The sequence below is a fragment of the Hibiscus syriacus genome, unplaced genomic scaffold (genome assembly GCF_006381635.1).
Source record: "Hibiscus syriacus cultivar Baekdansim isolate YM2019G1 unplaced genomic scaffold, ASM638163v2 tig00110356_pilon, whole genome shotgun sequence".
Taxonomy (NCBI): domain Eukaryota; kingdom Viridiplantae; phylum Streptophyta; class Magnoliopsida; order Malvales; family Malvaceae; genus Hibiscus; species Hibiscus syriacus.
Window position 1 is genome coordinate 1,070,835 of NW_024062700.1, and position 21,409 is coordinate 1,092,243.

General features: G+C 33.2%; 4 protein-coding genes across 4 annotated transcripts; 1 reads left to right on the top strand and 3 right to left on the bottom strand.

Moving 5' to 3' along the window:
- Positions 1–5,546: 5,546 nt before the first annotated feature.
- On the bottom strand, positions 5,547–6,229 carry LOC120121076 (protein NETWORKED 1D-like). The gene is made up of 2 exons (XM_039140546.1): positions 6,046–6,229; positions 5,547–5,861 (listed from the first exon to the last, which is right to left on the bottom strand). Exons 1-2 carry the CDS (start codon positions 6,146–6,148, stop codon positions 5,737–5,739), a joined length of 228 nt encoding a protein of 75 aa, XP_038996477.1. The 5' UTR covers positions 6,149–6,229; the 3' UTR covers positions 5,547–5,736.
- A 6,471-nt stretch (positions 6,230–12,700) lies between these two features.
- On the bottom strand, positions 12,701–13,549 carry LOC120121124 (FCS-Like Zinc finger 15-like). Its single transcript, XM_039140578.1, has 2 exons — positions 13,284–13,549; positions 12,701–12,892 (listed from the first exon to the last, which is right to left on the bottom strand). Exons 1-2 carry the CDS (start codon positions 13,547–13,549, stop codon positions 12,775–12,777), a joined length of 384 nt encoding a protein of 127 aa, XP_038996509.1. The 3' UTR covers positions 12,701–12,774.
- Positions 13,550–16,577: 3,028 nt separating this feature from the next.
- LOC120120943 (non-specific lipid transfer protein GPI-anchored 19-like) lies at positions 16,578–17,336 on the top strand. The gene is made up of 3 exons (XM_039140427.1): positions 16,578–16,926; positions 17,022–17,057; positions 17,169–17,336. Exons 1-3 carry the CDS (start codon positions 16,593–16,595, stop codon positions 17,291–17,293), a joined length of 495 nt encoding a protein of 164 aa, XP_038996358.1. The 5' UTR covers positions 16,578–16,592; the 3' UTR covers positions 17,294–17,336.
- A 1,352-nt stretch (positions 17,337–18,688) lies between these two features.
- Positions 18,689–19,524, bottom strand: LOC120121125. The gene is made up of 2 exons (XM_039140579.1): positions 19,399–19,524; positions 18,689–19,072 (listed from the first exon to the last, which is right to left on the bottom strand). The coding sequence occupies exons 1-2, from the start codon at positions 19,522–19,524 to the stop codon at positions 18,689–18,691; spliced, it is 510 nt and encodes a 169-aa protein (XP_038996510.1).
- Between the last annotated feature and the right edge of the window lie 1,885 nt (positions 19,525–21,409).

The following is a 21,409-nucleotide window of genomic DNA, read 5'->3' on the forward strand; positions in this document are numbered from 1 at the left end:
AAAATGTTGGGGCATCTTGAAAGCCCATTTTAACCAGAGATAGAATATTGGGGTATTTTTGAAGGCTCACAACAATATGAATATTTGGGCATTCTTGGAGGCTCATCTCAGCAAGAAGTAATGTTGAATGCAGTTTTTAACATCTGTATCAGCAAATGTTGGGGCATTTTAAAGGTTTCTTCAGACAGATCCATGTGGGGCATTTTGAAGGCTCAGATTAACAAGAAGCCAATGTTGGGGGCATGCTGAAAGCCCTTTTCAATTAGAATCAGAAATGTTGATGTATTTTGAACGTTTATATCAGCAAAATACTGGGGCATGCCGAAGGCCCACACCATCATGTGTTAAAGATCATTGACTTGAGCAAATAATTTCCAATGAGACAGAAATGTATAAAGAATGAAAATGGTAAAACAGTGGCAGTCGAGCTAACTACACATAATTGCTTCGTTCATCAGGCAGTTGCATTAGGGTCCTATTGTTGAACAAATATCTACTCAGCAAGTATGGTTTCAAATACCCAATCTTCTTAAACCATGTATCACATGACAGTGTGTTCTTTGTTAAGATACATCATGGTTGCATGAATAAAGATGGTCCCCAGGCAGACTATTTGATCCAGGGTTCAGTTCCTCAAGATCTCAGCTTTGAATTTTGCATTATGTGTGTTGGTGATGATTGAAAATAGCTTTTTGAGATTCCTGACAGTTAGTTTCAATCATACTGTTGAGGTTATGAAGCTGTTTTTCACATTAATTTTTGCTTACTTGATGACATTGAAAAGGGAGACTCGACTCACTTATATTACTGTTATTCCCGTTATTACTGGGGTTATCATTGCCAGCCAGGGTGAACTGAGTTTTCATCTATTTTGGTTTTATCATGTGCATTTCATCCCCAACAGCAAGAATTCCATGAACTCCCTTCCGTACATGGATCCTATAGCTGAAGTGTTTCTACTTTCTACAATGCTCATTACAGAAGAAAACATGATCAGTATCACACTTGCCCTTGCCCGAGATGATATCAAAATCAGTTGGTATCTCTTATTCAATTTGATACTAGCATATCTTGTGGATTTGAGCAACTTTTTGGCCATACCAATATCTCATTTGTATTCCCGCTGAGTTTTGTTCTCAAGTGGTCTTGTGACATCATACAAAAGCATCATTGACCAGAAATCCGGGCAGAAGCCACAGGAAAGGATGAATGTGTTGTCAAATGTTTTACGAACATCTGAGTAGAAGCTACAACATGATGAATGTGTTGTCAAACGTTTTACGAACCAGTGATTATGATGCTGAACCAATGTTGTAACCATATGGTATTTCCATTTATTGATCCAAGATGAAGTCTGTCTTCTCCAACCAAGGTTAGAAGCGAGATATGATGAAGATTTCTTTCCACAGAAGGGAAACTGAAATTTTAACAACAAGAACTAGTGGAGCAACTAAGGATGAACGACAGGTTGTTGTTAAGCATCTCGACATGATATGGTCCAAGTTACTTTGTTCCAATCCTAAGTCCCGACAAAGAAAGCTGATTTATCCAAGACAAAATAGGGCATCAAGGTCATAATTCTGACTATAGCAAGAGTTCCACAATGAAACATTTATTTGAGACTTAAATGAAGCAAAGACACCAAGATACAAGTTGATCAGATGGTTTTTCAGAAATGCAAGCTTGATAGCATAAGTTGCTACACTGATATCCAAGGGTAACCCTGGAAATAAATGATGAAGTGGAGGAAGACCGAGTTCACCACTTTGAAGTCAATGAAGATTGCATCACCATTCATGCATCATATTTAGACATTCATTTTATCCATGTTGAATATTTGACAGGAATTTTCAAAGATTTTAGCAAAGATTCAAATCCATCATTCAATGGATCAACATTTCCGGAAGAGTTCATAATGAGAAGAACTCATCTGAAGAAAGAAGAAGAAGTTCATAATGAGAAGAACTTGTTCAACTTTTCGCTTGAATTCATCATTCGATGGATCAGCATTGTTAGGTCGAGTTCATAATGAGAAGAACTCATTTGAAGAAAATGAAGAAGTTCATAATGAGAAGAACTTGTTCAACTTTTCGCTCGAATTCATCACTCGATGGATCAACTTGTTAGGAAGAGTTCATAATGAGAAGAACTCATCTGAAGAAGAAGAAGTTCATAATGAGAAGAACTTGTTCAACTTTTCGCTTGAATTCATTATTCGATGGATCAACATTACCAGGAAGTGTTCATAATGAGAAGAACTCATCTGAAGAAGGAAGAAGAAGTTCATAATAAGAAGAATTTGTTCAACCTTTTTGCTTAAATTCATTATTCAATGGATCAGCATTGCCAGGTCAAGTTCATAATGAGAAGAACTCATCTGAAGAAGGAATAAGAAGTTCATAATGAGAAGAGCTTATTCAACCTTTTGCTCGAATTCATCATTCGATGGATCAACTTTTCCAGAGAAAGTTCATAATGAGAAGAACTCATCTGAAGAAGGAAGAAGAAGTTCATAATGAGAAGAATTTGTTTAACCTTTTGCTTTAATTCATCACCTAATGGATTAGCATTGCCAGAGAAAGTTCATAATGAGAAGAACTCATATGAAGAAGGAAGAAGAAGTTCATAATGAGAAGAGCTTGTTCAACCTTTGTTTGATGCTATCACAGAAGGAAATAGATCATTATCAGCATTTTCAGAAGAAGTTCATAATGAGAAGAGCTTGTTCAACCTTTTGCTCAAATCCACCTCTTTTAAGGATCAGCATTTCCAGAAGAAGTTCATAATGAGAAGAACTCATCTGAAGAAGAAGAAGTGCATAATGGGAAGAACTTATTTAACCTTTTGTTCGACTCGTCATAGAGAGAAATATATCAACATCAACATTGTTTAACCTTTTGTCAAATCCATCACAGAAGGAGGTGGATCGTCATTCCCAGCAAAATGTTCATAATGAGAAGAACTTATAGCTCAGAAGTTTAAACATTTCAAGCTAAAAATGGTGTTTTTATGTCTTTGCTCCATTCATGTTCCACAGCAACGAGCAAAGAGGGGCAGCTGTAATCACCATTTTTACCTCTCCATTCCAGCAGCTCCACGTTGCATTTCCAGTAATTTCCAGCAGCTGCAGCAGCTCCACGTAGCAGCTACAAACCGCCTCCAGAACAGCCACGTTTCCAGCCGACTCTTCAGCTACCACGCGGTGTCACCTCTGCCATTGCCGTGTCCAGCCGTTACCATGACACCATTGAGGATTCCAGAAGCCAGGTGCCCCCCTATACGTCGATGCCCCAGGGTGAGTCACCACACAGTTCGGTGACTCACCGAAATCCACTCTTGGGACTGGTCCGAGACAAGGTCCGACGAGGCTATAAAACAACCATCACCTGCAAGATAAAGGGAGGAGAGGAACCAAGACACAGAGAAAAGAAAGAAAAAAAAACGGAGAGGAGAACAAGGAAGCCAGAAAGCCAAACAGCCACCAAAATCCATCAAATATCAAAATAAAAAATAGAGAGATACTTACTGAGGAAGCCACGCCATCACCGGCGTTCCCACGCACCCATACGAGCCACCGTTAAAATCGAAATACCAAAGGTATTTCTTTAGATTTGCGAAAATACATAGCTTTTTAGGATAAACGAGGGTCAGATTTGGGTTGAGATCACTCGGATCTATATTTTGGGGAAATTTTGTGTTTTCCGGCCAAAGGCGGCGGTGGCCGGCGGCGGTGGTCGACGGTACCGGAGCACGGCTGCCGGCCGATGGTCTCCCTCTCTGTAATAGAGAGAAGGCAGAGCTTCTCTCTCCTAGAGAGAGAAGCTGAAATGGAAAAATAAAAGAAATGGCTCAAGAGAGCAGATTTTTAGGGTATTTATACCCTCATCAAAACGGCGTCGTTTTGATGAGGGGTCTGGGTGTAATTTCAAAATAGTTAAAATAAACGCACAGTCATCTGAAGTTTATAAACTTTCATTTTTGCCACTGAAATCAATTTATGAACATATTAATATTATCTTCGAATTTTATTTTATTCTATTTTAATCATTATCTGTATATTTACATGCTTAAGGTAAAATACCATGATTAATCCTTTTAGTTTTAAACAAATTTAATTTTAGTCCCATATAATTATATAGGTTAAATTATACTGATAATATTTAGGCTTTATGGTATTTCGAATAATGTCCCTTAATTTTGATATTTTATAAATTAATCACTAATTTTTATAAATTCTCAACATTGACTATGAATTTTATATGAATATGATTTAATTGTTCTAATTTAAATTATCTTTGTTTTTAATACTTTCCCAAATTTGTTGTCAATTAACTACTCATAACAGATTAATTCACCTTTAATGTTTCATTTTCCTTAAATATTTGTAATCTTGATGTTTGTATCTTTGACTTTATTTTTTTTCTTACTTTATTTTTCTTTGCATTTATTTATAATTGGTATCTTAAATTTACTTTCCATTTCATCCATTTTAATCATAATATACATTAATACTATTTGACTTTATTATATAACTATTTATTAAACATAAATTTCTTTTAGTATTTATTCTATTCATTTACAAAGATTGCTTTTCTTATATTTATAGATGGTATTTTATTATAACGTTAAGTGTGTTTATATTATAGTTTTAATTTTGTTTATTTTATTCATTATTAGATTGCAATTTATTTTAGTATTATCCTTTTAATTTCAATATGTTTAAATTATTACTTTAATTATTATCTTAGTCATGTAAATATATATATATATATATATATATATATATATATTTTGTTTAAATTAAAAATTATAATTTAGTTTTATTTAAATAACTTTTATGAAAAATTATTACATTTTTAATAATATTTATTTATTTTTTAATATTAAGAAAAGAGCTGTCTTAAGGCACCTAGAAGTCCTTTTCTGATATTTTAAATAAATAAATATATTTTAAAATAATATGATTATAATTAAATATATTTTGGATTTTTTAAATTTTAATAATAGAGACAATTTATAATTAAAAAGTACCAATTTTGGGCGTTGTAGGGGTGCTAATCCTTCCCTAAACGTAACCGACCACGAATCCCTTTTTATTATTAAAAAGAATGAATTTTTGGTTATAAACGCAGATCAGTTCATTTTTTTTTATTAGTGTTTTCTTTAAAACTCTTTTAAAAAAAATAATTTTTTAGGTATTCGACCTACCTGACCCAAAAGGCCGATGGCGACTCCCAAATTATTTTCAAAACTATTTATTCAAATCAATTTCCCCGCCAAGTATAATATTTCGTGCCCGGACGAAAACCGGTTACGACAACTTGGCGACTCCGCTGGGGATGATGATGACCTCCTTTTTGTGATAGAGTCATTCAAAAGGTTGAATAAGCTCTTGATGAGTTCTTCTCATTATGAACTTTTTCTTCCTTCTTCAGATGACGAGTTCTTCTCATTATGAACTCTTCCTCTGGAAAAGAATGATCCATCAAGTGATGAATTCAAGCGGTACAAGATTCTTTCATTGTACTAAACAAATCATTGAACTGTCTCGGACCCTTTCTGAGAATCGAAGATTCGGATTCTTTGGCAAAGATCACCTCGGCAGCAGAACCTCCTTGTGTATCATCTGCAAATGCCATGGGAACTTGATTCGGAAATGCTTCTGCCATGCTCTGATGAGCCTGGCGAAGGACCCCGGTCGCATGATCATATCTTTCAGCCAATGCACGGTACGCTCTATAACTCTTCTACCAATTTCATTAACTCCGGGCGTTTCTTGTAATACATCTCTGCTCGCCTGGCAAAGGAATCGGCATCTTCTTCGATGAGCTTGATCATTTGCTTGACTTTAATATCCATACCTGTTCAAGCAGAGCAGTTATTGATCATCAAAATACAGGTGCAAAGATTGAAAATTTCAATGCAGCAATCACACAAAGGGAAGCGTAATGCCAATACCACCAGGAAAAAACACATTGCTTTCGTTAATCAATTTAGCTCTTTCAAACTTACAAGCTTCTAATCCATGGTCATGTGATCAAGTACCTGTTAGATTCTCCTGGAGCCATTTAGAATTTTTAGGGCTGATATGGCTGTTCCACCACCATGAGTGCATGCCTTTCGAATCCGACCACTTCACGGTTGCCATGACTTCAGTCCTCAACACCACCACTTCCGAATTCTAGCCAGCAATTACAAATCTTAATTACGAAACAAAACGAGGAGCCGGATCAACACGGAACCTACAACTTGACCCCTGATATCAACAAACAAGAACCAAAGAATTCGATTCAGTTTTGACATGAAAGGAAAATGCATCTTGATCATATGATGAGGAACATGAGAAGATATCAAAATAACCTGGTCAAGACAATCCAATCCTCCAAATATGTTTTGTAAAACGGAAACCAGTAACAGGCAATCGTTGTCTCTGATCAATAGAACATGTGATTAAACCAGAGAATCTGATCAATCAAACAAAAGGTGTTTTAAATAGAACTTGCAGATTCGGAGTCAAAGTGTAGCACAAACTTAGTCATGTTTTATCAACTTAACCATAATTCAACAACAAAAATGACCTGGAAAAGGCACACTAAACTATCAGAATTAAAAAAAACAAAGAAAAAGATACGAGTGATCTTCCTTTGGTAAAACTCTATGGAGTCTCGGATGTTTTGGGTTGCTTTAGTATGCTGGATTCTAGTGCTAGTATCGAGGGGCTGTCCAAGTTGAAATGAAAACAAATACCACTAAAACAGGAAATATTTATTTATGATAAATAGATATGTATACAGAGCGTCGTAAAATATTTTTTGGTAATTAATGATATATATATATATATAATGCTTAATGTATATTTTTAATTTAGTAAAATTGATGCATTAAAAGATTTCTTTTTGAAATTTCAAAAAAAAAATCTGAACTGATGCTGATAAACATCCAGAAAATATTAACAAGGTTGATGAAAACTTAATTGCATTGGTTTTGTCTGATACTAGAGATTAATTGGAATTGTTGATAATATTTTTTTGTTATTAGGACTGAAATAAAATTATATTTTTTAAAAGTAAATTTTTAGATTTTTTAGGAAGTTGTGATATTTTTTAAAAAATATAAATTTTAAGTTTATGATTATTTGAATTTTTATTATATCTCATTGCGTTACATTATCTTTTAACTCGTAATTTTTTTTTTGTAATCCTAATTTTTTTTTATATCTCACATAAAATTAAAATTGTTTTGAGACGAAGTAGTATTTTATTGGACAAAAAAGAAATACAAAATAAAAATATAAGGGTTAATTTCACAAAAATATAGTAGAATAATTAAAATAAAAATTTAATTATAATACAAACGCAATAAATACATATTGGCTTATTTAAGAAAGGATTTTTAAAAATTCACCCATAATGCCAAATCATTCATAGATTAAGTAACAATTAAATATATTTAATATGTAATTAATATTAAAAATATTTTTTTGGGGTACTTAAACGACAAGCAAGGAAACGAGGATTTTGTACGTCTGGGTTGAGGTTTCAAAGATGTTCTTTGTATCTCGTGTTTCTCGTTGTTTGACTTTACATTTTTAAATTTAGTTTAGTAGTTAATTTTTTTTAAAAAATTTTTAATTTAATATTAGGGTAAACTACTCGATTGGTATTCTCTTTTATATTTTTATACTTTTACTCACTAAATTTTATCTTATCAATTTATGATTACTTATGATATCAATTGTTACATTTTGGTCACTAATTTGTTAATCCTGACTAGTTTAATGACGATGTATGCTAGTTAAAAGGGGTTAATTTTTAATTTTACTTCTGAACTTTAGATGAAGTACTAGTTAGATCATGAACTCTAGATGACGTATCATTTTAACCCTTAAACTTTAAATAAAATATCTATTTGACACATGAATTCGATCAAAGTCTCTTGTCACCATCACCACTCACCACTGTTATTGTCAATCATCATTAGTCAATATCGACTGTTGTCTCTGTCAACTTTTAAATCTCAAAATTTACAGTTAACTCCTTTTTAACGTTATAAATACGAATATAGTGTTAATTTCACCGAAAATATCTAAAACTCAACAAATCTAATCTAGGATTTTTCACTTCTTTAAAAGTAAATCATAGTAATAATTTTATTATCAATATCCCTTTTAAAACAAAAAACACAAAAAAATATAAATTAATATCATAGCTAAATGCACAAATCTACATGTGGGGAGCAAGGGGTTTCCATCGTCAAGTGTTCGGTTGTTCGCATGCCATTTGAGTTTCGATCGATTGATAAAGGGTTTCGAATTAAAAATTTTAAGGGATTTTAGTTTTTTTTTTTATAACTTCAAGGAAAAAGCAATTTTTTAAATAATTTTAAGTGATTTCGAAAAATACTTTTTAATTTTTTTTAATACAACACATCTCAGATAATAGGATTTTTAATCACAGTTATAACGTATGTACTTAAAATTATAACATTAGAAATAGTAAGTATTTATTTTGAACGAAAAATTCTTTAAATATCTAAAATTAAAAAGAGTATAGTCTGAGATTTTTTTTTCATCAAGCCCATTTAATATGCATGGGTTTTAGTAAGTCCAAATACATACATACCATCTCCATCTCCATCTCCATCTCCATCTCCATCTCCATCTCCATCTCCATCTCCATGATCTTATATAATAATTTAAGTCCATCCCAATCCTTAAAAAAAAACCCACAAAAAATTCACCAATAGGCCTAAACTAGAATATTACTCATATTAGATTGAACTCGTATTGACTCAGCTCACTCGACTCTCTATTAACAAAGTACAGTTTCCAAGTTAGCATATATCCAAAAAAAGTAACTTACAGTTTTATTAGATATTCAAATTACAAACAAAATTTATAAAACTAATAGTAAATCGATTAATTAAATTGGACATTTCTTTTAAAACAATTAAAATATATAAATTATCTATTTAGGAATAAGAAAAATCATGTGGGAAAAGAATGGGAATTCAATTAAACAATTTGGACAAATGAGATACAAACTAACATTATTATCATCACGGAATGATATACATCAACACTAATACAAAAATACATATAATAATATTAATTCATCGACAAATTGATATTATTGAAATCGAACCAATATCTATGACTATTTTCAATGAATTCGTATTTTTATAAATGTATCGCCTAATAATCTAAAGTAGACAAAAATAGATCAATAAAATAATCAAATAATCAGTCTTTATATTTGGAGAGACCACGTTCAATATAATTCTAAGAAAAAAATATACTATAAAAATTAATAAAATTATTCATAATTTTATACAAAAAATAATTAAATATAAATAATATAAAGAAAAATTAGCAACTAGAGTTTTTAGTTAATTACTTTCAATGATGGAACTATAACTTCATGAGAGATAATTATTGCGTACTTAAAATTTAATTTTTTAGTTAATTATCTATTTTATTAACGGTGTTCATTATAAAATATGCTATTAATATATATATGTTTGTTATTAAAAATATTTTTGGATCTGTTACTAATTAATTTTTCTTATATATATCAAAAACTTAAAACACAAGTACTAGAGATAAAAAAATGTTAAATATCATATTTAAAAAATATTTCTCTCATTTGTGGTGTGCCATTCATACTTGTTGTTTTCATTTTTGTTGATCAATAGAGGCACTAATTTGATGTTGGTTGTCGACCGCCAATATTTTTAATTAATTTTTTATTTTTATATTATATTTTATTTTTCTCTTGTTTAATTTTTAGTAAGATTGTCATTATGACACGTTTTTCTCTGTCTTTTGATACGTTTTCGGTCATTTGGTCGTTGTTTTTCATTTATCTTTTCTAAGGGTCGATTCGACATTGTCACAACTGATCAATATGACATTTATCTGTTATCATCCTGATCATCCTTACTTTGGACCCTCAGGTTGGATTTGGATACTTGATTGCGTTCGTAGATAGTATTTTCACTTTGTTCGACTCTAATTTGCGATTTTGTCAGCGATCTTTCAATAGCTTGATCTTCCTTACTTTGGACCCTTATTCGAGTTTTAGTTAAGTTTTTTTTAATCTTTTCTTGTATGGTCCTTATGTGGTCTTATGTTTCTAGTTTTATGTCAATGATTTTAGAAAAATATTCTAATTATGTCTCTAAGTTACAATTATGATTATAAATCCCATTATAATCAAATGAGTTATTTACAATGAAGAATGACCAGACTAACAATTATAATGCACGAACAGATATGTTGCATTTAACAATAAGATTAAATGCATTAAATTAGACGAGGATCTAACTCACATCTCTATATTAACTCATGCATGCATCTAGCCTAAGCCAACGGTTATAGAATGAGAAGCCACATTTGAAAAGAACATAAAAGAGAGAGCTAGGTTAAGCAAAATAGTCACTCTTCCACTATAATAAATTAAAAAATAGTCACTCTTCCATTTTTTCATTAACGTTTAAAAAATTACTCTACAATCATTATAATTATCAATAAATTACAAAATAATCACTTTCCCATTAACCCAATTGAATTGATGATGTGACATATTAAAAAACTAATATCTAATTTAATCCTTAAACTATAATTATAAGTAAAATTTTAATTGAACCATTGAGAGATTTTAGTGGTAAAAATATGTTATTCTCTATAAAAAAAATTCAAGTTTGAGTAATTGTATTTGCATTACAAAGTATTAGTGTGTTGCCATAGTATTAGTTTGATTTATATCATATAGTACAAACGATACGCCTCGCATTCAAAAGGCACGCGCCTTGCACTTAGGCTCTAGGGACCTTTTACGTCTTTGTACGATTTGCATCTTTAAAAACCAAGAGGTTGATGAAACCAAAAACAACTAAAATCTTATAATCAATTTGTTTGATTTGAGATTTCGCATTATTAATGTCTTCATCTTTACCATGAGAAAGTGTTTAATCAAGATTACATCGTAGAGAAGTGAAGTTGTTGCATGCATAAAGCAAAAGTTGATATTTGAGCATAAAAACATATACATAAAAGATAGGTCATAGTCCTTCAGATTGAAATGGATATTCCATACAAGTAGAGTGCAATCAAGGTTTTACATTGAAAAAATGTGGAGGATTATTTTTTGTTGAACAAGATGTCAATGATCAATAACCCATATAAAAAATCCAACAAGACTATATAAAAACATGTAATATGAGGTACAAACATAAGAAATAATATTAGAGATTTAGAATTACGAAATTATAAAATTTTAAGTAACATGAAGTTAGATAATAAATAAAAAGTATATACAATTATTTGAACTATATAAAAATTTAAAATTTTATGGTATAATCGCATCTCAATACTCCTCAATTCATTCCTACATGACACTAGTGTCGCTCTCATTTACACAGGAAATGTTCTTGTGCAAATCTCTTTCACCAACCATACACCTTTATTTTTGGAAATAAAAACGAATACTTCTATTGGAAAAGCCTTTGACAGTCTCTCGTCAACCTACTACATACTACAACATATATTAAGTAATAAATAAATAGTAATAAGTTTACTTTATCCTACTAATTAAGTTAATTAATTAAATTTGGATGCTAATTGATTATTCAAAATTTTAAAATCGAACAAACCGACCACAACCAATAGATATTCTCTAATGTTAGCTTCAATCCATGGATAAAACACAAGATCAAAAGAACAACATAAACATGAACGAAAAGGCAAGCATCTTGACAACAAATGACAGTGTTTCACAAAGTGAATTTGGTGCAGGCAAACAAAAGTTGAAGTTAGATGCTGGGATAAAACCTTAGTCATTTTACACAGTGGATTTTCGGCATATATGGTGTGCACTAGAATAAGTATGTATCAGTGATGAATCTAAAAAATTAAAATGATGAATCTATAAATTTTAAAATATAGTTTAAAAATTAATAAACCTTTTGTAAAAAATTTGGATTTGCAATTTTTTTTCTTCTTCTCCCCTAACACGTTAAACTAATTTTTATAATTTTCCCGAAAGAATAAGATGCACATGTTCCCATATGGCCCTAGGAGACTTAATGCATCTACCCTGATGTGTATGGTCTTAATACTTAAGACTCAGATGACGAGTGAAACGAATATCAAACATTTTCGACACATGTAGTTCACTTTTCATACAAGACACATGTTCTTTTTTAGAATACTTAGATTTTGTTTTACGAACACCTGTAGATAATACTGCTTGAACTCGATTTACTTAGAGAAAATAATATTCTCTCCATTATCCATGGAAGATTCAATATCGTGCATATTCAAATTATTAGTAGTATAGTTCATATTCGCTAGGTTTGGAAGTTCACGAAAAGATTCTAACAGGAAATGATAAAAAGAAATCACTTTCTTCAATGAAAATATGACTATAATGCAAAGAGAGAGTAGAGAAGAATCTGCAACTGGTATGAAAGGATCGACGAGTGAAAACAAAAAAGAATACCACCCAAATCCACAGCATTTGAAAAGGATAAAAAATCTCATCATCATCATAATAAATCCTGCTTAAAAATTGGAAACAATATGTTCAATTCCCCAAACAGCTATATTTTTTTTTTAAATCCTAGAGAAGGAAAACAAACAAAAGAAAATCAACTAATGCAACTGTACAAGGCTGTCGAAGCAAATTATATGCGAGGCAGCCATGAATTCGTAAAGTGCAAGCATATCTTGAAAAATTGACAAGCTACGCACCAACAAAGTTAATTAAGCAATGTTCAAGTCAAGTACCAGGTGGATACTTCTAATGGATCTTTCGTTTTGGCTTTCTCCTTCTCATCATCTGCACTGATCAGTTTACCGCGGCATTCAAGAGAGCAAAACGCACGGAAGTCGCTGCAAATTTATTATCATTACACAACAAAATTCAACCCAGTTACCCTAAATACCGCAATGATGTTAATAAATGCCAATAATTGACTAAAAACACACGAACCAAACATAGATATGCGAGAATCATAAACTTAATCTACGGCAAGATGCCCGATACGAGAAATCAATAATCAGAATTCATTAGTTGTTGTCTCATGCCGCAATCAAAGCTTTAACAAACGAAACTTCTGTAATTAACAATTTAAACAAATATTTGAACAAAAAAATCAACATGTAAACAATTCTTTGGATCTCAGATAATAAATAAAAGCAAAGCAACAAAAGGTTTGATTTCCTATTGCTTAGTTTCCATTGCTAAACACAGATCATTAAAGATCAACAATAATTCACGTACCCGTACATAAATCTAGTGTCATTTTGGTGCAACCACTTCTTACAAAGAAAGCATTCGTCCAAGAAGTGATTCTCTTGCCAAATCGTTAATTTGGGCGTCGACACGGCCAAAATCCCCACCTTGGCCGTCTCGTGGGCATTGGGTGGCGCGTGAACGGAGATTACAGAAGGATTGACCCGTGAATTCCTTTGAAATGCGAAAGCGGTGGATGAGGCAGGCTTAAATACTCGAATGTTAACTAGGCTGCTGGAGCGAGAGCGCTTCATGTTTGATTTGATGCTCAATTTCCTGTTTTTGGTTTTGTTTTGAGGAATTTTAGGGTTACCTTGGAGCAAGCTAATCAAGCTGCGACTGTTTGCTAATTTGCTATGTTGGTGCTGAGTGGCATTATATATGATACTGCAGTCCCACTAAAGGCCAACCAGGGTTATTTTTGGGTAAACTATATGACGTAGTCATTCAATTATCACCTTGATTTCATTTTAGACACCTAACTATTTTTTTCAAAATCTTGAGAATGTTACGTTTTGGTTACTCATCGTTAAAACATAAATAGAATTACCGATTTGACAATATATTTTTTTAGTCGATGATGCGGTATCTTATGACGATACGTCAACATCACTGTTAATTTTTTAACGGCCGGTAACTAAAATGTAACTTTAGGTATGATTTTGAAAAACATAATAGTTGAATGACCAAAAGAAACCAAAGTGATAGTTGAGTGATTAAATACGTATTTTTCCCTTTATTTTTATATTGAAATCATTAGCGATCCTGTGCATCCTTTTATAAATGGTCTACCATTGACAGACACGTGGCCACGTTTCCTAATGACAAAGCACATTTTAAGGTTTCAGCTTTAACGTATGAGTTTTATATATTTATTTTGATTTAAATTATGCCCGATTAATTTAACAAAATATAAGTACTAAAATTAATATGAAAATATGATAATTAAATTTCAAATAAAATAGTAAATCACGATGGATATGAAAAAAGATCTTAACTACTTAACTTTGATTCGACCAACTTAAACTCTTGAATTTAAATTAAAAGTTGTTGTTTTTTATCTCATTATTCTTTTTATCAAAATATTAAACCCTTATTATCAATAATATCTAACGAAAATATATAAAAGAGTCTTACTATTAGTTTAAATATTAAAATTTTATAAAATAATATTGTAATTTATAAATATTAAAAAGTATAATTAATATTATAATGCAATAACAATCTAACATAATAATAATATAAATAAAAAATTATGCAATATATTATAATATAAATTTAGATTTTTAGTATACTTATTTTAAAGAATATTAACTATAAATTTATTATTATGGATTAATTTTAAAGGTAATGAAGGATTCTAGATTAGTTTGTTGAGGTTTGGGTATTTTCTGATGAACGAGACATTGATTCCGCGTTCAGGAGATTAAAAGGTAGTGAAATAAAATTTTTGGGTTTAATAATCAGTGACAACAATAGTTGATGTCAATCAACGACGATGGTGGTAAGTGATGGCTAACGACGAGAGACTTTGGTCAAATTTAAGTGTCAAATTGATAATTTTTAAAGTTTACGGGCTAAAATCATATTTCATCTAACATTTAAAATCAAATTGTATTCTATTTAAAATTCAGAATCAAATTGAAAATTAACCAATTTGACTAACTTGTCACCTCATTAAATTAACATGAATTAATAGCTTACTGAAAAAAAAATATATAATCGATATGATTAAAATTTAATAAATTAAATATATACATGACTAAAATGTAAACTTTCTTTAATTTAATTTGTAAAAATATATACATATAAAAAAGTGATCAATTTGATAATTTACCAAAAGTATTCTCTAAATGGGAGGCAACATGGGGCATCAACAAACAATATACCAATCCCGCCATTTATTTACCATTTCGTGTGAACGTGACTATATTTAATAGAAAAACACACTTTTGTACCAAATATACAATACTACCATTATCTTGTACCTCTGCAATACTGTATCTTTTCCAAGTAACAACATAATACTATCTTTAGGCTTTGGCTTTGGGCTTAATTAGAAAATAAATATCTAAATTATACCATTTTTTCTAAAGTGGTGTCTAAACTTTTTTTCTCAATTAATCTAAGTTCTCAACGTTAAAAACATTATCATTTTAAGTGCGTAACGGCGGTTAAAAAACTTCATTAAGTGATATGTGTCACGTTTTAGTAATTTTTGGAATTTTATTTTAAAAACATAAAATTATTTTTTATTAAAAGAACCCAAAATGTTCAAAAATCTTTAAAAAAAAACCCAAAAACTTTGAAAACTTTTATTTCAATCTTTTACCAACTTCAGTTGCCGCTTTTGCCATTGTTACTATTGGACTTCCACATGATCGAACCTCCGACAGACAACAAGAAGATTTAGGCCACCCAGAACCTAGAACCCGACGAATATGGACTTCCACCCAATTTAAATGTAGTGTTTTTCAAACTGTGACATCCACGAGATTCGCGATACACGATGACTTTTACAACCATATCGACAGAAAGGCTGACAATGACAGGCAAGGAAGATGGCAAGAGCGGCGTCAACATCGGTGGCTATAGCCGGTAAGAGAGGTAAGTTTAGGGATTTCAGTTTTTCTTCTTATAATTTTAGAAAAAAAAGTGTTTTTAAAATATAATTATTTTTTTATTTTTTTAAAAAATATTTTTTTTTAAATTATCGGAACGTGACATATGTCAGTTAACGAAATTTTCTAATGATCATTATGACCGAAGTACTTAAATATAACGTTTGTAACATTAAATACTTAAATGAATCGAAAAAATTTTAAACACCCCCTTCGAAAAATCGATATAATTTAACATTTATTTTCTAATAAGGCTTAGGCCTTTTATGTTGGAAATATATGTCAATGTCAGCTTTATTAGAATGATTAATGAATTATGGACTTTTTTAGCTTCCACGTGTTCATTTAATTAGCCGTCCACTTAAAAATGTAGATTAGGTTATTAAAGTCTTTCCTTCAACCCAAAGAAAGCACCAAAACTATCGTTTCCTGTACATAATTGATTCATTTGTAATGTTCCAAAGCTGGAGTTGTTCACCAAAGTATCTGTTATAAAGTAGGCAAAGTTGGTGAACTAAATAAAGCACAGCTGCCCTCCTTTTTCCATCACATTTTCCCCTTTATAAACCAAGCCCCTTCGACTTTCTCCTCCACAAGCCACTAATACTAGCATACTACTCCATTGGTTCTTTCCACCTCCCTTTCAATCTGTTTAAGAGCAAATTTTGGGTAATCAATGGCAGCAAGAAGAAGGGATGGAACAATATTTGCAGCAGTGTTCATAGTTGCAGTGTGTTTATGGACCGGAGCTTTGGCGCAATCGAGTTCGAGTTGCACCAATGTGCTCATTAGCATGTCCCCGTGCTTGAGTTATATACAAGGAAACTCGTCGACGCCATCTTCTTCATGCTGTTCTCAGCTTGCAAGCGTTGTGAGCTCGCAGCCCCGGTGCCTGTGTGAGGTCCTTAATGGTGGTGGCTCATCGTTGGGTATCGATGTTAACCAGACGCAGGCAATGGCTCTCCCAACAGCTTGTAATGTTAAAACTCCCCCTGCTAGCCAATGCAATGGTTAAATTTCTTTCACTCACACTTAATATTATTAATTTATTATTATTCAATTTTTCCAAGTTTGGATTGATTGATCTTATGTGTTTCATCCGCAGCTTCTTCTCCTTCTGGCTCTCCAAATTCTCCTTCAGGTACAACTTAGAAGAGGAGTTTTAGGTTTAATCAAGTTTTTAACTTTGATGGTCACTATTGTATGAATTCAACTAATTCATTACTGTTATTCTTTTTTTGTGTGGGTAAAGGTGGTGGTTCTAAAACGGTTCCCACGACGGACGATGGCACATCAGATGGGAACTCCGCCAAGCTGTCGTTTTCACTCTTCTTTTTCTTGCTTTTCATCGCGTCGTTGGGCTTTTTCGCCATCTAAGCAGCTCTTTAGCCTATTCTTTCCTCTATCAGTTTTCTCTTTGTTGATTTTCATTCAGTGTGATATCAACTTATTGGGAGGAATAATTGCATTGGTTTTGTTATATACTCAAATTTGAATAAGTAGACGTGTATCAGAAATTACTCTTATATTTTATTACAAGACATTTTGATTTTTAACAAATAACTTTGATTGGGTCAACCGTTAACTGAACAAATCGATTGAATATCCTAAATATATATTGCAACAGCATTCCATTATATAAGTATGAAAAGAAGAAATATTGCATTCTGAACATTAACATGGCAATAAAGGGAACATAAGCTAACTCATTCAATGGCAAACAAGCATGTCGGACAGCAGCTATGGCATCCAGGCAGGAAGAAATCCACTTCAACAACAGCCTCCTGCAATATTTATCCCACTAGCTCCCTGAAAATAGACACACACATAGTTAGCAGCAGTTAAGAAATATCTTATAAACGAAAACAGTTGCCTAAACCAAATTTCCTTCGTAAAGGAATACCTTGCAAGTAGCATGGGACATTCAACAATCTCTAAGAAAGTACACTATGAAGTATACATACCCATTAAAGTTGTGGCCTGCATAGCGACACTGATTAACCTAAGCTAATAAAAACCTTCAGAAACAGAAGCCAAGCCCTTCCCCCTTTTTATTTTAAAAAACAGAAAAAGATGGTGAGAGAAAACACTTAATGGAAGAAACGGTATTTTTAGGATATTTGCTTGTAAAGCAGCAAATTCAGGCAGTGACAGACAAATGAAAGAGTTTACAGGAAAAACAAAGCCCACTAGAAACAAACGACAATGATCGGGGTAAAGGGAATAACGATGATGAGAAGAGGCATAAAAGGAGAGGTCCAAGAATTTTGGTAAAGCAATTTAATGGAGATTCTGAAGACTACCGTATATACAATGATGCTAGAGGAAGAAAGTAGTTAGAACTTAACAACAAAATCAACACTAATCACCAACTAACAAGTACATGATCTACTTCAAGCCCAAACGATAAGTGACAGCCATCGGTGCAATTTCGTGCCAAGAAACTAGTAACAACACCAATGAAAGCTAACTTAACTCCTCTTGACCCATGTTAACGACCATCTTATTCAATCCATATACAATCTAAAACTAGTAACACCAATGAAAGCTAACTTAACTCCTGACCCATGTTAACAACCATCATATACAGTCTAAAGCTAACTCCAAATTTGCCACATCAAACTGATTTCCAAACTCCTCCATTCTTTTCAGTCATCTGTCTGTGTAGTCAAGATTCAGAATTTGATGCAGCGTCTTAGTCGCAGAATCAACATTATGAAAAAGTTCCACAGCAGATGGGCTAAGCTCCCTAGTAGGAGATGAAGCCGCAGACTAGGCAGTTGGGTAAACATTGACAACTGGGACAGCAGCAGGCAAATCAAGGGACATTGTCCTCTTCACTCGAGGTGAGAATTTGGGCACTGGCAAAGAGCTCGGCGGTGGTGAATTGGAATATGCAGGTCCGGCCCAAAGCTCAGAGTACATAAAACCTTCAACAGAGATCTCATTAAAATACTTATCCTTTCTAGGGTTTCTGTTGTCATTGATAGGAATTACAGAGCTTTTCCTGGTAGTTTTTGAATGTGAATCATTAGCAGAAGTTGATAGTAACTTTGTGGGAGATGGTTGTTTGCTTATAGGGGTAGAACTATACTTGAACGGAGTTGGGAGTAATCCTGCACCGGGTTGAAAAGTCCTGCCGTTCCTCTGAAATTTCTAGAAGGTGAAGACCCAGACCCAGCTGGTCCATGTGGGTTCGCCCTGTTACAATATTGATTCCTATGCTCCGCCACAACAAGAGTCTCCATAATTTCCTTAATTTTGATAATGAAAGTGAAACCCCTACTGATTTGTTGAGCATATTCTAGAAGTTGCCAACTCAGCATAGTTGGTTATCCAGCTCAGCACGATTAGTTACTAGACTTAACAAACTTAACAAACTCACAAACTCAGCTGCTAATGCTAATCTGTTTCAACATATTGTATATATACAATGTAGTGTATTATGAACAACAAGAAAGGAATAACACTTCTTGATTTACTTCAACACTTTGTTTTTTCAACATGGTATCTTTCGCCATTGATCTTGGAGGCTTCTTCCCTCCGTTGCTTCTCTGATAATTTCTGCAAAGTTCGTCTTCTTCTTTCTCCACTAGTGTTTCGTCCATGGCTGCTGAGGATGTTGTGCACAGCCTTGATCTTGGAGAGTCATCGAGACACAGTCGCTTGTTCACCAACAAGAAAATTAATATTGTGCTCAATGAAATGAATTACCTGTTATGGAAACAACAAGTTCTTTTAACAGTAAGAAGTCATCGCCTGGAACGGTTGCTCACTGGGGATCTTAAACCTCCGCCGGCGCAGATTCAGTCCGGAGATGGCACACTTGAAGTCAATGAAGATTACGAGATCTTTGTAGCACAGGATAGTGCCTTAGCCTCCTGGCTGTTATCAACAATCAGCGATCACATTTTGCCTCAGTTCGTTGGTGCAGAAACAGCCGCGGATGTATGGTCAACGGTTCTCAAGTTTTTTGCCAACCGATCCACAACGACGGTAATGAGCCTCCACTGCAAGTTGAGGTCGATTAAAAAAGGTGATGAGAGTATGCGATCGTATCTTACACAGATCAAAGAAGTTTGTGATGCACTAGCTGCGTGTGGAAGTGCGATTTCAGATTTGGAACAAATAGCCACTATATTGAATGGCTTACCGTTTGATTATCAACCGTTTATGGCGGTTATAACGGCGAGCAAAGAAGCTTTCTCTCTTGATGGAGTAAAGTCTGTGCTAGTTGATGCCGAGGCACAACTTAAGAATTTTCAGCTTCAAACTCAAGTTTCCATGAGTGCAAATGTTGCTCGTGTGCAGAGCAACAATCAAGGTCATGGTCAGTACAATCGACCTTATAGTTCGAGTGGCAGATCTGGTGCACGAACGGGAGCTCGTGGTCGAGGACGTACTAGGCTTCAATGTCAACTATGTGGCAAGACTGGTCACTCAGTGGACAGATGTTGGCATCGCTTTGATCAGAATTTTCCAGGAGTGTTAGCTCAAAAAGACGAATCTACTGCTGTAGATATTAACTCGTGTGAGGTGACTAATTCATACAATAACAATGTGCATCCTCAGGTTCATATGGTCTCTCCAACCTCAGACATGTGGATTGTAGACTCGGGAGCCACACATCATGTCGCCCCCGAGGCTTCTAAAGTAATCGATGGCTCGGACTACACTGGTCCAGGTAAACTGGTCGTGGGTAATGGTCAAGCTTTAAACATTAGTAAAACTGGAACTGTGGTTCTCAATGCTAAGAATCGAGCTTTGTTTCTCATAACTTGCTACATGTTCCATCAGTTACTAAAAACTTACTCTCTGTCTCAAAGTTTGCTAGAGACAATGGTGTCTATTTTGAGTTTCATGCAAAGGAGTGTCTTGTTAAAGATGAAGAAACGGATGCTGTTCTGTTGCAAGGACAAGAGAGTGGTGGACTGTATCAGTTTGTTACCACAGTGGATGATCAACATAATGGTGCAAACGATTTAGAAGCAAATGTAGTTAATAAAGTTTCAAGTGATGTGAAAAGTTCTTATACTTCATGGCACATGAGACTTGGGCATCCAGCTCATGCCTCACTTGTAAAAGCTTGTAAACACATTGGAATTGTTTTCCCTACTACTGCGAGTACTGTAAATGGTGATATGTGTGTTGCATGTAAAATGGGAAAAAGCCATAAGATTCCCTTCAATGAATCCTCTATAGTTTATACAAATCCCTTCCAGCTTGTATTCTCAGATCTGTGGGGGCCTTCGCATATTGTTTCAAACAGCTTTTACTATTATGTTTCGTTTGTTGATGCACACACGAGATATTGCTGGGTATACTTGTTGAAAACCAAGAATCAAGCCTTACATGCTTATCAGTCGTTTCATGAAATGGTCAAAACACAGTTTGGTGCTGTGATTAAAGAAGTGCAAACGGATTGGGGAGGTGAGTATCGTCCTATATCTTCACTGTTGACAAAGCTGGGTGTTCACCATCGGTTGTCTTGCC

Excerpts from the sequence above, each read along its gene's own strand:
- LOC120121076 (XM_039140546.1), bottom strand. The coding sequence starts at position 6,148 with ATGGCAACCGTGAAGTGGTCGGATTCGAAAGGCATGCACTCATGGTGG. Across the intron at positions 5,862-6,045 it reads GCTCCAGGAGAATCTAACAG|GTATGGATATTAAAGTCAAG; the intron begins GTACTTGATCAC and ends CTGCTTGAACAG.
- LOC120121125 (XM_039140579.1), bottom strand. The coding sequence starts at position 19,524 with ATGGACGAAACACTAGTGGAGAAAGAAGAAGACGAACTTTGCAGAAAT. Across the intron at positions 19,073-19,398 it reads TGAAAAAACAAAGTGTTGAA|AAATTTCAGAGGAACGGCAG; the intron begins GTAAATCAAGAA and ends TTCACCTTCTAG.
- LOC120121124 (XM_039140578.1), bottom strand. The coding sequence starts at position 13,549 with ATGAAGCGCTCTCGCTCCAGCAGCCTAGTTAACATTCGAGTATTTAAG. Across the intron at positions 12,893-13,283 it reads GACACTAGATTTATGTACGG|CGACTTCCGTGCGTTTTGCT; the intron begins GTACGTGAATTA and ends ATAAATTTGCAG.
- LOC120120943 (XM_039140427.1), top strand. The coding sequence starts at position 16,593 with ATGGCAGCAAGAAGAAGGGATGGAACAATATTTGCAGCAGTGTTCATA. Across the intron at positions 16,927-17,021 it reads CCCTGCTAGCCAATGCAATG|CTTCTTCTCCTTCTGGCTCT; the intron begins GTTAAATTTCTT and ends TTTCATCCGCAG. Across the intron at positions 17,058-17,168 it reads CTCTCCAAATTCTCCTTCAG|GTGGTGGTTCTAAAACGGTT; the intron begins GTACAACTTAGA and ends GTGTGGGTAAAG.